At 35.4% G+C, this 14,521-nt stretch overlaps 1 protein-coding gene across 2 annotated transcripts; it reads right to left on the bottom strand.

The window, feature by feature from the left end:
* Positions 1-442: 442 nt before the first annotated feature.
* On the bottom strand, positions 443-14,314 carry LOC105768244 (myosin-17). 2 transcript variants are annotated; one of them, XM_012588069.2, is made up of 39 exons: positions 14,028-14,314; positions 12,721-12,849; positions 12,210-12,353; positions 11,932-12,077; positions 11,670-11,826; positions 11,477-11,535; positions 11,049-11,208; positions 10,777-10,926; positions 10,552-10,688; positions 10,317-10,463; positions 10,139-10,240; positions 9,994-10,051; positions 9,809-9,910; positions 9,618-9,655; positions 9,279-9,405; positions 9,020-9,190; positions 8,354-8,485; positions 8,135-8,244; positions 7,711-7,771; positions 6,654-6,831; positions 6,250-6,455; positions 5,496-5,615; positions 5,303-5,401; positions 4,965-5,186; positions 4,368-4,507; positions 3,812-3,929; positions 3,667-3,708; positions 3,475-3,555; positions 3,162-3,332; positions 2,808-2,963; positions 2,501-2,707; positions 2,122-2,259; positions 1,963-2,033; positions 1,762-1,861; positions 1,623-1,679; positions 1,473-1,529; positions 1,302-1,382; positions 1,108-1,190; positions 443-1,011 (listed from the first exon to the last, which is right to left on the bottom strand). In XM_012588069.2, exons 1-39 carry the CDS (start codon positions 14,028-14,030, stop codon positions 888-890), a joined length of 4,584 nt encoding a protein of 1,527 aa, XP_012443523.1. In that variant the 5' UTR covers positions 14,031-14,314; the 3' UTR covers positions 443-887. The 2 variants fall into 2 exon arrangements, with proteins under 2 accessions (XP_012443523.1, XP_012443521.1); XM_012588067.2 differs by having other exon boundaries at positions 3,658-3,708; positions 14,028-14,312.
* Between the last annotated feature and the right edge of the window lie 207 nt (positions 14,315-14,521).

The following is a 14,521-nucleotide window of genomic DNA, read 5'->3' as shown; positions in this document are numbered from 1 at the left end:
AGATTTTAAATATCTTTAGTTTATTCATGTTCAAGTAAAATGACAACTCAAAACAAACAAATAATTCTATTCACATGCCATGTTTATGCAGCTGTAAACTGCAACTATCAGATGTGATGTAGCTGTGGAGAATAGTGGACCAACAAAAAAATTATGGAATCAGTACCTACCAACCAGCCAAATCTAGATGCGTTTAAGCCTTGATTTTTAATTTTCAATGCTAGATTTAAAAAGCTTTAATTTTCAATGGCATTAATTACAACATGATGCAACTTCTACGTTAAGTCTGGATTATACTTTTAATGCATATAGGCTCAGTATAGAAATGGATAATTATCTATTGGAGTACCACTAACTGATTATGGTTAGCCCATTCTTCATGCATAAACTAATTAGTTAAAACAGAAACAGTTTCTTCCAAAAATACCCGCATACAAAGACGGAAGTAAAAGTTAGATAGATTCATTCACTACTAAATGAAAATCGAATTTACAACACTGACCAAATCATGACCTATAAAATGCAACTGTTGGTAGGTAATTACACTCGAAGCAAAAAAGGAAAAAACCACAAGCTCAACCCAAAAAAATAAAAAATTGCAAAAGGAGCCCCTTGCCCCAAAAAGACGGTAAAAAAATGAAAAAAGGGAAAGCAAAACGCCCGTTGTGGGCAGAAGACCAACCCTATTCTTAATAAATACCCTATGTTCTTTTTCTTAACATGGGAAAAAATCATGTGACCCAGACATTTAAAACCACCAGCCTGGGAGGATTAAAAAAAAAAGAAGATAGTATACACATGGAGATAAGAGAATGTAATTATATGCACAAGACTAGCACACTGGTTTCAGAGAATTGATACCTACAGGATAGAGTGCACTGTATTTATCACTCCGAACGTGGAAGTAAGAACCCAAAACCAGAGTTTTCACGAATTAGTGACGGGGGATCAATATCAGTTATGTCCACTTGTTGTAAGGACTTGGAGATGTCATCCACCGTAAATGGGATGCTGCATTGACATGAGTTTTAATATAGAAATCATAATATGTTTGGTGAAGACAAAATGGGCTTTAAGTACTCTTCTAAACGAAAAGGGAAAAACTACCTTGAGTCATCGTCTAATAGGAAAGAACTACTAACAGCATTGTTGGAGTCCTCGGTCATCATAACTCTCATTTTTGCAATGACCTGCACAATTGCAAGTTTATCTATAAAATTAGAAGTCTGGAAAGAAGAAATTTCCAAAGCTCCAAAAAGGGGCAAAATAAACACGTTTCTTATGTAGTGTCTTGAACTCACATCCGATGACACGCTATGAGTGCCATATTTGTCATCCCAATACATTGTGCTGATTCTGTATAACTGTTGAATGCTAAGTACCTGAAACAGCAGCAACAAAACAAAATGATGAAGGTTTAAAGGAGGAAAATGTTTAAGAGGTGAGGAATCTTGAATGAGAAAGTCATTTACCGGGCAAAGTTCTTTAGTTATTTCATTCAAGGACTTTTTGGGTTTTTGATGAATAACCTGAGTTGCAAAGAAATGGTCCATCAGTTAGTCATTTGAGATCAATGATTCGGAGCAGTTACCGGACAAGAAATGCTATAAGAAGAATCTAACCAGGAATCCAACAGCCTGTCTTATGTGTTTCAGTTCATCCCATGCCGAACCTGCATACTGTTTACAAGAATTCAAGTCAAGTAACAAGAAAAAATGGCAGGTTATAACAATCACAAATGGTTCCATATATATGGCTTACTTCCTCAGTTGCCTCACTGCACCACTGCTCTAATTCAGCCAGACCAGCTTTCACATACTCCCCATTACTGAATGAGCAACACTCACGTCTCAAAAGAAGACTGCATATGTATGTGTAAGACAAATGCCAATCATGGGAAGCAAACACAACCTTTACTTTGTCATATAATCAAGTAAAACAAATGTGCATACATATTCACACCTGTTGAATAGCTGAACGTTGATGAATGAGAAAATTTGAGTGAATACTTTACGGACTAGGAAGGGAGGTACCTGTATGACCAGAAAAGTGAGACTTGTAAAATCCTGAGAGGAAAGATTACATATATTTTTTAATTGCAAGCAAAGATTGAGATCTCACGTGGTTAGATTTCATTATCTTCAAATAGCGATCCAAGCTTTTCACAATGCTTTGCCAATGAGCAATTAAAGCTTGCTGAGCAACAGCATTTGATTGAGAACGCCCCTTCACCAAACTTGCCCGTGATGTCCTAGGAACCTGCAATGTATTGAAAATATGCAATTAAAGGTGCTGCGGTGTATTTATTCATACTTATTTGCATCCTTAGTCACAAGATAACCATAAACAACATAGCAGTGAGACCCCATGTTGCATAACCCCCACAACCACACATCTCCCCCTCTTCTCCCAAAAAGAAAATTGTCATTCTCATTTTCATTTTCAAAAGTGAAAAGGGAACAAAAAGCGTTAACTGAAAAAGAGATAACTTAGCAATAACCTGAATACACAAGCCAAGCAATGGAGAGATCTCTTTCTTCAGATTGTCTCTTATCATTCCATATATCTTCTCAAGGAAGGCAGTAAGCTGCTGCTTAAACAGTAATGCAGGATACTTGGCCTCAACTTGCCGTAAGTCATCTAATCTACTAAGCCCACGACCACTGAGAAATGAAAGTCCAGCACTTTGGGGAGATGCCCGTAGACCCTAGTATTCATATTAAAAGAAAAGAAAAACAGGAAAAGATAATTACTTTAATATATGGAAAGGCTAGGATAATTATTTCAGCAAGATAATAGTTGCTTACTTGAGACATCCTCCCAAAGAGTGAAGCTGATGTTGCTCTTCGTCTTTGTGGTGTCAAACTGGCAGCTCCACTTGCTTTAAGTGTGTGTTGGAGCAGCAGTAACAATGTCGATGAATTAGATAACCAATAGGCTAAGACATCATTATTGTCCTGGACCTTCAGTAAAGCAGACATAGCTTACATTAATGATATTCTTTTCATCTTTTCATCCAGAAATGATATAAAGACAAGTTAGTGGTGACTTGCAGTTGGTTCCAATCTAATCCTATCAGCCTTGAGAATGTGCTTTTCAGAGCTGATGAAAATTTATTGGCTAATAATGCACAAAACTTTAAAAGCCAAATTATAGCTTACCTCTATGGCAGAAGCTATTGTTTGAATGATGCGGTCAAAAACAGTTGTTCTTTCAACTTCAAATGACCTCCAGTGAAGAAGACATTTGTATACGACACAAGCAGCAATCGGCTTGCTCCCGGAAAATCCCAAATTTTGTGATATACACTTGATCAGTAGGTCCTGATTCTCCTGAAACACAAAAGGCAGATTAGAAGCAATAATCAAAACCGGTACATCCATATGAATAGGAATATCATATTCAAAATTAAGTTTCAGATAAGATATTAGAACGAGTTCATAAAAAGTTTCATGAATTTCAACGGCCACTAACCTGCTGCTTTTCATTGAGGTATTTCTGAGGCTTTTCCTCAGATTCAGGCTCACGTACATTTGATAAGGCAAGAGTTGTATCCTGAGAAGAAATTGAGCAGTAAGCAATATAATATAAAATCTAGAAGATCATCTATCTTACGAATTTTAAGTTCCCATTATCACAAATAATGATGTTCACTACCGATGGGACCTTTGTTTCTCCGTTTAGAACATTTCCATTCTCTGGTGTCCTCTGCAAATTAGTTAACAAATAATCAGAATATATTTCTCTAAGATTGTACATTAAAGTTTACAAAATGAGAATGCGTAATGAACTAATAATATCTAATTTGTACAGGAAGAATCATTGTTCTTTGTCTTGCAGTCAAAGATTTCCCGGTTGGAGATATTGCCAGTGACTGCTGGCGAAGTACTTGAATCTCGGATTCCGAATTGGCAAGCTTCTCTTCCAGCCTGAGCATAGAACAAATCAACTTTAATAGGTTGAACGATATTGAATCAAGAAGTTTCAATTAGACATAGAAGGGGGAAAAAGGCAAAGGAAGGGTGTTTGCAAACTGAAGCATTAGGTAAAGTAATATATGTGTGGCAGATAAATTAGTGCATCATAACAACTGAAAACCAGACAGGATCGAAAAAGGAGAATTAATTTTGCAATTTGTCGGCTCTGAGATTATTGGGATTGGGTCCCGTTTCTACCTCCTTTGTTTTTCTTTTCACATTTTGATACTGTTAAGTGGTGTTATCCCACATCTGTTAAGTACTAGTTCCCTATGGTCTTATATTAAAGTTGGGCCTGCCTTGTAATTGCCAGCTGGCTTTAGGGTGGATGCTCAACAGATACAAAGTAAAGCTAGTTTGTGTTCAAACAACTTTCTTTTCTACACAGACCTCTGCACTGATTCCTGAAGTTGGTCCACTTTTCGCTCAGACTCTTCAAGTTTCTTCACCAGCTCTGCATTTCTGGTTTCAGCATCTGTACAAGCATTACGAGCCTCTTCTGCTGCCTTTGTTTCAGATAGCAACGAAGCCTACAATGACAAATGAACATTTCATCCTTGCTGTCATAGTTAAAGTTTCTAAAGACTCCAGGATAGCCAACAATGTTTGAGCTAGTTGTTTGCCAATATCTTTTGCAGGCAGAAGTCGATCCACATTAAACACAAGGGGGGAAAAAAACAGTAAATAATTTCTGATTTATTGTAATCCTTGACTGACATTTATCCTGTAACTTCATAGATTCATTGACATAAATTGATTCATCTATTCTCAGTCTTGATTGGCAATTTCATCTGGTTTTCAATTTTACACCCTAACAAAATGATGTTGTAGCCGCTGGCAGCAACTAAACATGTCAGCATATGGTGCTACAGTTGAGATTCATTGAGAGCATATATTCTAGATAGATAGATATATATATTTGTAGAGAATCTCAGAGGAGGGAAATAGACATACACCGACCACAATTGCGAAGGTTAGAATTCTTACCTTCAAATTCTCTACTTCAGCAGCCAAGGAATTAACCTTTTCTGTGTCCTCAACAATAACAGGAGTCTCCTTAATAACTGGAGGAGCTTCCTCAATAGCTTTCCGAGCAGCCTCTTGCTCTTTTATGACTCTAGCATTTGCTTCTTCCACTTGTATTTGCACTGCATGCAAAGCATCATGCAACTTGGCAATTTCTTGTGCCTTCTCCTCTTCTAAATCAGTCTGTCATTAAATCAAAAGTAAAGGTTTTACTGGTTAAAACAGGTAATGATGACGTTTTACAGAAAATTGTAAAAAAACAATAATGTATGATAGAACATAAAAATGGCATAAATTACCCTCAAACGTTTCTCAAGCTGCAAACGCCATGTAAGTTCTTCTACACGTTTTTCCAGCTTGTCTTTTGCTTCTTTGAGAGCCCCTGTTTCTCTGGCAGCCTAAATAAATTTAAAGTAATGATTAGTTTGTTTAAAATGCAAAGTGCATTAAAGGTTTTTTGAGCAAAGTTGCACAGAAAAAAAGTGATCAAACCATCTTGAGCTTTCTGAGCTCTCTCCTAGCAACCCTTCTCCTCCAACCACATTGAGTAGTTAATGCAGCTTTCTGGAGACTCTTATAATAAGAGTATGCAACATGGCAACGGAAAGCAGCCTGAATGTTAAGAAAAGTATTAAGTAAATATTTAATTCTCCAAATTGAGTTCCACAACTTCATTGCTTCACAATAAGGTGCAACTTTCATCCAAAAATCACATTAATTTTATAAAGATTAAAGTGTTATTTGATAAACTGAAAAATTAAGTGCTGAAAAAATAAGTGTTGAAAAATTAAATATTGAAAATTTAAGTACTGAATTTAAGTTATAAAATTGTTTATTACTTAAAATTAATTACGGAATACAATTAGGTTGTTTTATAAATATAGATTTTAAATTACAAAAAAATTATATTCTACATTTTATCCTTAATTTTAAACATTTCACTTTCCTCTAAACAAAAATCAAATTTTAAACATAAAGTTTTTATAGGATAATATAATATTAAAATAAATAAAATAAAATTGAATTAATTGAAAATATTCTCCATTAAGTGATAAGTAGCTCTTATCTATTTATTATTTTCCACACTTTTTCAGACAAAAATTCTATCAGGTTGTTTTTATTTTGGATTATCAAACATGTATAAAAAATTAAATCATTGAAAATATTAATTTTCAATAGATTTAATTTTTTCAATAGTCCATCAAACAAGGCCTAAGATAACATGATTAAGTAGTTATAGCAGAACCTGAATGATAATTGCAGCCTTAGTTTGCTTTCTGAATCTGAATTCATTCCGAGCAGTCATTGCCCTTAAGCCAGTCTGCAATGTGATTGCGGACTGCCTTACTGTTAAATAGGATTCCCTGGCAATGTGCCGCCTAAAGTTCTTTTGAATCTTCAAAGCGGCTGCTTCCCTTCTCAACTGCTCATATAGCTTGCAGGCTAGTATACCTATACAGCGAAAAATAAAAACAAACAGGTCATGACATAAACCGGATATGCATTTCAGCGTGCTAAAATGTCAAAACTAAGAGAATCTGAACCACGATTGCATTTCAAAAAATACTTCTACACTTCCTACTTCTGAAGAGTGAATATCATCAGCTTCACACATTGCTTTTTGAACTTCAAATGACACTAAAAAGATACCTCGCCAATGTGACTGCAACATAATTGCAGCTTTACGTAGTTCAATGAATTCCTTCCGTGCAATATACGTCCGAATCTGTCTTTGAATGGTTCTGGCTGCATTTCCAAGCACTTCTGCCCTTCTGGCATCTAACTCAGCCATCTGACCAGCTCTAAGGAAAATTTTGGTCTTACCTATCTGCCATGCCAATCATGTTAAACAGAGTAATGCACAAAATTAAAAACCCACCGGTGAATGCACACTAATTGTTGTGTATGTTTTGCATGGACGATCCCTCAAGGTCTTTAATCACAGTGGACATTAGAGACAGATGGCTACACCTCTAACAGAGCTAAAAATGCTAGATAGCAATTGACAATAATTCACCAAAGGTACATTCACTCATCAAACCACTCAAATGAGCAGCATTCATAATGAAAATGGAAAGAAACAATGATCAATCCAACCAAATTAGGTACTTTAGCGATAGAGATGGCAGGCTATAACAACTGGGTGAGGTAGTCTTTAAAGCCAAATCAAGGCCCAACATGGAGCCTTTTTTCCTGTGGTCATACTACTTGGAGTAAACTGCAATTAATCAAGGATTTCACATATTCCAGCCCTGTTTTGCATGGAACATGTTAAGGACAAATCAGCCATTACTGACCCAGTTTACGAGTAGGATTCAAAGATACAAGCAGATATTTTCATTATAAATCATCTCTTGATTCCTACTGCCATGAACTCAGCGGTGCTAATAGCCCAAGCTAACCAGAAAAAAGGTGTGGCATGAGAAATACATCACATGTATCAATTATCAGTTAGAGGCATGCTCAAGAGATTATGGTACTTGAAAATCGGTAATCCTCTAGCTATTCTCCATTTCTCACAGATCTAACAACAACCTGTTGGAGCAAAGACTGGGAAGTGAGAACACCTATTCCTATTGACAAGGGCTAGGACAAAGTGAAATTAGATTTCTATGATGGACAGGACCTCCCCTTAATCCTCTCATCCCATTATACTTCCTAAATGTCATGACCATAATAAAAAACTGTAAGGTTGTGTTTCAGTTACCTGATAACCTTTCAATCCCATCTTGTCAAGGATCATTTGACATGCAACCTTGTCATCATGACTGCACATGCAAAGAAAGAAAAAGTAAATGGTAAAATCATCAAGTAAAACCATATGCAATAGTAGGGAGAAATTAAAGTAGACAAAAGATGCATTACATTAATATCAACATCAATCAATATAACATAAAGGGAGGGGGGGGGATTATAGTACAATTGTACAAGTCTTTGGCTCAAAAATTTCAAAAGCACAACTTGAAGTTCTATACCACCCACTTCATGAGAAATATTAAATAGAAAGATCTTAGTTGGTCTATCATGTAATGTTAAATTAGCAAAACTGTGATGCATTTTTTTCATCTTATACATTATCAAGGTTAGCATCCATTGGATGAAAATGTCCATCTCTGTGCTATACAACTTACTTCCCCGCCAAAATTTCTGGAGCAAGAACACCAAAACGATGAAGAAACTCATAAAATGTTCTTCTTGTTGGATATCCTGCGCAGCTGATCCTAATTGCCTCAAGAACACCCTACAAGAAAGAAAAGACACAAATAACTTCATAACAACCACCAAAAGGACCAGATTTGATAATTTGGAGCAAAACAAATAGAATTATTAAACTGCTAAATTATACTCACACCACATCTTAATTGCTGAATTATACTGGCATTCTCAAAAATAGCAGGCTTGAGGACATTGTTTGGCTTCACACATCTAATATAGTGAGGCTCTGTGGAATTCAACGTCTCCATCAAAGATTGAAGTTGTAGCTGCAATTTAAAAATATATATTTACTTTTCAGAGGAAATTATATAAAATTCCAAGTTAGTAGTTGCAACTGCAAATGAAGAAGAATCTATCAACCAGGTCATCTGTCTCTAGAAATCATTCATGTTAATACCATATACCCACCAAAATAGGTGCATAATAATTGTATTATTAGAATGAGCGGATCAACCCCCCCCCCCAAAAAAAAATACGTGCATACACACACCCACACACACACACAAAAAAAAAAAAGAACTTCATCCAAGATACAAAAAGAAACACTAGGTCAAAAGTCTGGCGTCTATATAAACCATACTGATGAACTTAGAATTCTATTTCTCGTGGTCCTATTATTAGTTTTCTGACCAGGAACAGGTACTCTATGCTGACACCCAAAACCTGGGTTATAGAGACCATATTCTAAATTAGATGCCTGAGCATTTTTAATCCCTTTATTTAAGGTTTGAAACATTTTGAAAGCTTCACTTTTCACAAGGTGCAACTTAAAATAGAATTGATAAATGGACCAATAATACCTTAAAGCGTGATCCAATGGATGAAAATTTGGATGATTTTGAGGACTCCTCAGCAGGAGGAGGAAACAAACTAGCCACAAAGGAGCATTTTGAGGCTGTCAAGAGATCCTGATGTTCAGCCACTACATAATCTTTGTTCTTGTCAAGGAACAAATCAGCCAGATAAGTTACCTATGGAGAGGACAACAAACATTCAGTTAAGTTAACATCAGTCACAGAAACTTTGGAGATATATAACTTGTAAGGCGAAACAAGTTACCTCTCCAGCATAGTGAGAAATTGTAAAACTAGTACGAGATAGTTTCGGTTTGATAAAGCGCTTGTTGTTTTTGAATGTCTGAAACAACTTCTGAGCAAATGTTTCATGTGTGGATTTAGGAAACATACTGCATGAAGCAGTCAAGTAAACATGAAATTAACCGAAAGTAACAACAGTGTACAGGATGGTAACTGATACAGGAAGTAATCTCTTCTTCGCTAAATAAGCATCATATGCATGTTCACAGAAGCACTATAAGCTACACAGCAACTATAGCTACTTGGGTCCCTTAATACGAAAAAAATAAATATCAAATAAAGAAAAATAATAGAAGCATACCAAGCTTCATCAAGAAGCGCAATTATTCCTCCAGGTTTCTGCAGAAAGATAGAACCAAGTGATTGTAATTATGCAACATGACACATGACAAGACGGAGAAGAATACTTATGAAGAAACAAAAACATATCATATTCTTCAAAAGATTAGCTCATATAAACGAAGAAGAGATAAGCAAGCAACAATTTCAGACCTTCTCTATCAAATCCAAAACATCCTGGTTGTCAACAAATTCTATGTAGCTCCAATTAATTTCTTCTTTTGTGTATTCCTCCTGTTCCATTTTAAAAACATGCTGCAAAGACAAAATTATTCAGAATAAGCATGCTCAAGTTAGCATCTGAAGAAGGGGAAAATAACTATATAAAAGTCACAAACCTGATTGAAATGCTGCTGCAGTTTTTCATTAGTAAAATTTATGCAAAACTGTTCAAAACTGTAGATAAAAGAAAATAATGGAAACCTTGTTAGCTACAATAGCAAGCGCTTTATTTTATTGTACTTAAAGAGGAAAATGCCTTGCCTATTAAGCTTAAAGCTCTCAAACCCATAAATATCAAGTACTCCAATCAATTGCTTAGAGTTTGGATCTTGTCCAATTGAAAAGTTGATCTTATCCACAAGCCTGATGGAAACAAAGAAAAATGTTTTAGAAATTCATGCACATGGTCGAATATAAAGCAGAAATGAAGTTCCTTTACCAATCAAACAAGCGAGAATAGATTGTTTTAGCTAATGCATCCCTGCTACCAACTGCAGCAACTGGATCCAGAGTTCTTGTAATAATTTCTTCTGGGGTAACCATCACACGCTTTATTAATGCATTTTCCAAGCTCTTGATATCACATCTGTTATATACATTGTTTATGAGACATACTGATTAAAGAAATAATACAATAAAGAAATACATTCAACAAGAAGAGGAATAGATCATACTTGAGCAGTTCAGCTGTCATATTAAGATGGAACCTAGATTTCTCGTCCTTGATAACCGAAGAGTCAACATCAGCTCCCTTTGCAAATTCAATATTTCCAAGATGTAAAATGGCAGCCACAACACAAAAAATTGCCTCCTGAAAGAATCATTCATGGTGAAAATTATGAATGCAACTGCAACTTCACTATATTTTCAAATTCAAACTAATGGAAAAGAAGACTGACCTGCTCTTCTTCACTGATTCCAACTATATCCATGGCCCTTATAGTTGCAAGGTACTCCTGAGCATCATCTACCCCATCCAATGCATAGCAACTCGATTGATTGAGGTAATGGAAAGATTTAGGGTCTCCCAATTTAAACTTTTCTCTAACCTGAAAATTGTCAGAAAACATAACCAATAATTGCTAATCATTAGCATCATAGACAAGTCTAAATGCACATTAAGGTTGATGCCAAAAACAGATATATTCATTATAAGTTCAAAGATCAGTACCTCAGGCGGTGCTGCACAAAGAAGGTAAAAGCAGTGGTAATTTCTTTCAGGATTTGAAATTTGACAAACTCGAGACCGTTCCAGCAAATATGTACGAACAGCAGCCCCAGAAATCCTCCCATTCTTATCAAATTGAATCTCAACAAATTTACCAAAGCGACTACATAGAACCAACAGACCAACAGGCAAGAAAACTCAGATAAACACAAAAACTAATTCATATAAATGATAAATCAAACAATTGATTGGAAAAGCCATCATGTTGTATTAAAATAGACCAACCAGCTGCAATGGCTAAAACATGAACTGACCTTTAATCCCATCTTTGAAAAACTCCTTAGACCCTATATTTGATATTATAAATGGGGAGTGGAATAGACTATCATGTATGAAGAAGGTTGTAATTTTCAAATCCTATAGACACTCACCTTGAGTTGTTGTTTCTAACAGTTTTTGCATTTCCAAAAGCTTCAAGAACAGGATTAGACTGCAAATGTTAAACATCCATATGTACCAAGTCAGGTGGATGTTTGGTAACCACAGCAGAAACTACACAAGAATGACGAATTTAAGCAAATAACAAGGAAGCCAAGAAGGTTGTTAGGTTTAAGATTTTCTTACTTCTAGAACTTGTTGTTCAACAGTCCGCCCTTCAACTCCTGATCGACCACCAAGGTATGCAAGGTATCGCATGAGCATCTTTGTAGTCTCAGTCTTACCAGCACCACTTTCTCCACTAACGAGAATTGAGTTGCTCTTTCCCTCATTCATCATTGCCCTATTTAAACCATAAATCAGTGACAGAATTACTCAGAAACATCTGTTGTAGAACAGAGGGTATTTATTACTTGGAAACATCTGATGTAGAAAAGAGGGAATTTACTTATATGCAACATCTGCAACAGCAAAAACATGAGGACTCAGCTCGCCAAATCCAGCCCCTTTATATTGTTCCATCATGTGAGTATCATAGAGGTGTGGCAACCTTTGGAATGGATTTATAGCAATCAAGATATTTCCAGTGTATGTCTGAGGAAAGTAGAAAAGAACTGCAGTTCAGCATGCAAGACTATGATGGCTTTGAAATCAAATTGACAATTATCTTTGCTCAAAATCTACTTCAGCATGCCAATAGAAAAGCGAGAACAAAAAATATCTTACATAGATTTCATTAAGTTCATATCTCATGGCCAAGTTATGCAGCACTCCAGGTTCATGCAAATATGAAAGCTTCGTCATGTCATCGACACCTCCGGGAGGTGCCTCAGTATCTTTTGGAAATACCTTTGAGATATTTGCCACAGCCTGCCATCAGTTCTTTGGTCAGTAAGAATAGTAAGAGACTAAAAGTAGAATCCATCTAAAAACAGACTAGAAAATATAAGAAAAAATAGCAGACAATCTAGTAACTCTAAATATCAAAGTTCACTCTGAAATAACTAAATGAACTCCGCACGTTTCAAACTAGATACAAACAGATTCTGCAGACCAATGGCTAAGATAGGAGTTGCTTGATACGGCTGTGTCTGCCTTTAGAACTTGTATGTTATGTAGTAGGATTGAAATAGTAGAGTTAATAATCACAAACATATTGACATCTAATACAATTTTTTTTTTCAAATAATTATGTGGCACACTACAGATATTCATAACAACAATAAGATAAACTCACGGTTTTTCCATTTGTTGTGTGGACATGAACTTCTTCACCGCTGATTTTAAAAACTTCTCCATCAACCCATGCAAGTGCAGGATCTTCAACCCATACATGAGAACCTACAATAATGTTAACTGGAGCAGCCTGCGAGTATATGAAAGTATTAGCCACACAAAAAAAAAAAAAAAAAAATTAGAAACACAAACAGTACTGACTGTCTGAAGCAATAATGCAAAAAAGAATAGGTCATGAAAAAGATCAAGAATGAATTATTTTTGATTTCCTGAAACAAGCAGTATGTCAAAGTAGTGAACATTACATATCATAAACAAAGCACATCAGTTTAAGATGAGCAAGAATGAAACCTAAGTGTTTGGCAAGGAGTAAAATAGTGCTATTTTTTTGTAAATGAAGTAAAGAAAAGCTTATAACAAAGAAATATTTCTTAGATTCTGTGTGAATTTCCTAACAATGGCATGACACTCTATCAAGTACTACCGCTTAAACTTTGTTCGTAAGAACGTAATTCCTCATCGAGAACCAAATTTGCAGCATAACATGAGTATTCAAAATCCAAAAGAATCATAAATTGACAGTCAATGCCACTCACCAAACTAACTGGCATAGTGGCATCACCTCAGCATGGCAACCTCAACCTCCATTTCAACTGCCAACTTAAGTCTAATTATGATTCAAATAACTACCACCAATTTTCACCATCCAAAACCCAATACTAAAAGTTATTCATTTGATACTGCCAACTTAATATCTCCAGTATTTTATTAATAGTTAGACATCGAGTGAGAGCTAATAATAATTGGTAACAAAAAGGATTTCAAATCTTATGATCCTAAACATATAGAAACTAGATTACACTTATATCCTCATAGACTGATCCAATAAAATAATCCTAACCATAAACTTCATTTAAATAAAACTCACTTGCAAAAATAAAACACAATAACACCAATCAAACCTAGCTTTACATCTTGAATGCATTTCGATTTTTAAGTCAGCTTAAACATTCAAATTTTCTAATCTTAGAAACTGATACATTTGAATGTTGGTAATATATAATTCAAGAGCCATTCATCATTTTCCAATATAACATGAAAAAGCGAAGAAGAAATAGCAAGGAATACATCAAAGAATTTCCTACCAATATTTTTAAGATTGCAAAACGATAAGATATATTGAATATAAGTGAAACTAAATAGAATAACTCAAAAAAAGAGTAAAGTACAAAACAAATAGCAAGATGCGACGTTCAACCGATTCAACTCAGCCAAAAAGAAAGTAAAACAGTCAAAGCAATTGAGTACCATGACGATATGCAGCGATCTTCCTCCTATCAACTCATTCGAGAAAAAACCAAGTCGATGATAAACAGACTCGGCGAGTCAGATCGGACCCCAAAACCGACTGGTAGCTCAAGAGTTATAACAGCAAAAGTATAATTGAAAAGAAGAATAACAGAAAGATGGCAGTTGAATTCACAAGAAGACGATAACAAGAAGAAAACAATTTTTTTCAAGATTTCTGCTCTCTTTTCCCACTTTTTTCACAGACCAATTTTTATTAAAAAAAATGGAAGCAAATAAAAATGTCGATGTGGTTTTATATACAAAGGCAAAAAAGCATAAAGGTTTTTTTTTTACTGGTCATCGGGGGTCCAAAGACAGTAGGTGGCGAAGAAGGTCAAGTTGTACATTCGCGGTCGCCACCATGGCAAAAATAGTGGGGTATTCGGCTCTAAAACCGACATTAGTGAAAGTTTTTACACTAAACGAAGTGTTTTTTATTCGATTTTGGTTAA

This window comes from Gossypium raimondii, chromosome 5 (genome assembly GCF_025698545.1).
Source record: "Gossypium raimondii isolate GPD5lz chromosome 5, ASM2569854v1, whole genome shotgun sequence".
NCBI classification, from domain to species: Eukaryota; Viridiplantae; Streptophyta; class Magnoliopsida; order Malvales; family Malvaceae; genus Gossypium; species Gossypium raimondii.
Note: the sequence above shows the minus strand (reverse complement) of the source record. Positions and strands in the feature narration are given on the sequence as shown.

What these genes read in the sequence shown, in the direction of transcription:
- LOC105768244 (XM_012588067.2), bottom strand. An exon ending in ATGACAGCTGAACTGCTCAA is followed by an intron (nt 10,464 to 10,551) that starts GTATGATCTATT and finishes TGTATATAACAG; the next exon opens with ATGTGATATCAAGAGCTTGG. An exon ending in CCATTGGATCACGCTTTAAG is followed by an intron (nt 8,486 to 9,019) that starts GTATTATTGGTC and finishes TTTAAATTGCAG; the next exon opens with CTACAACTTCAATCTTTGAT.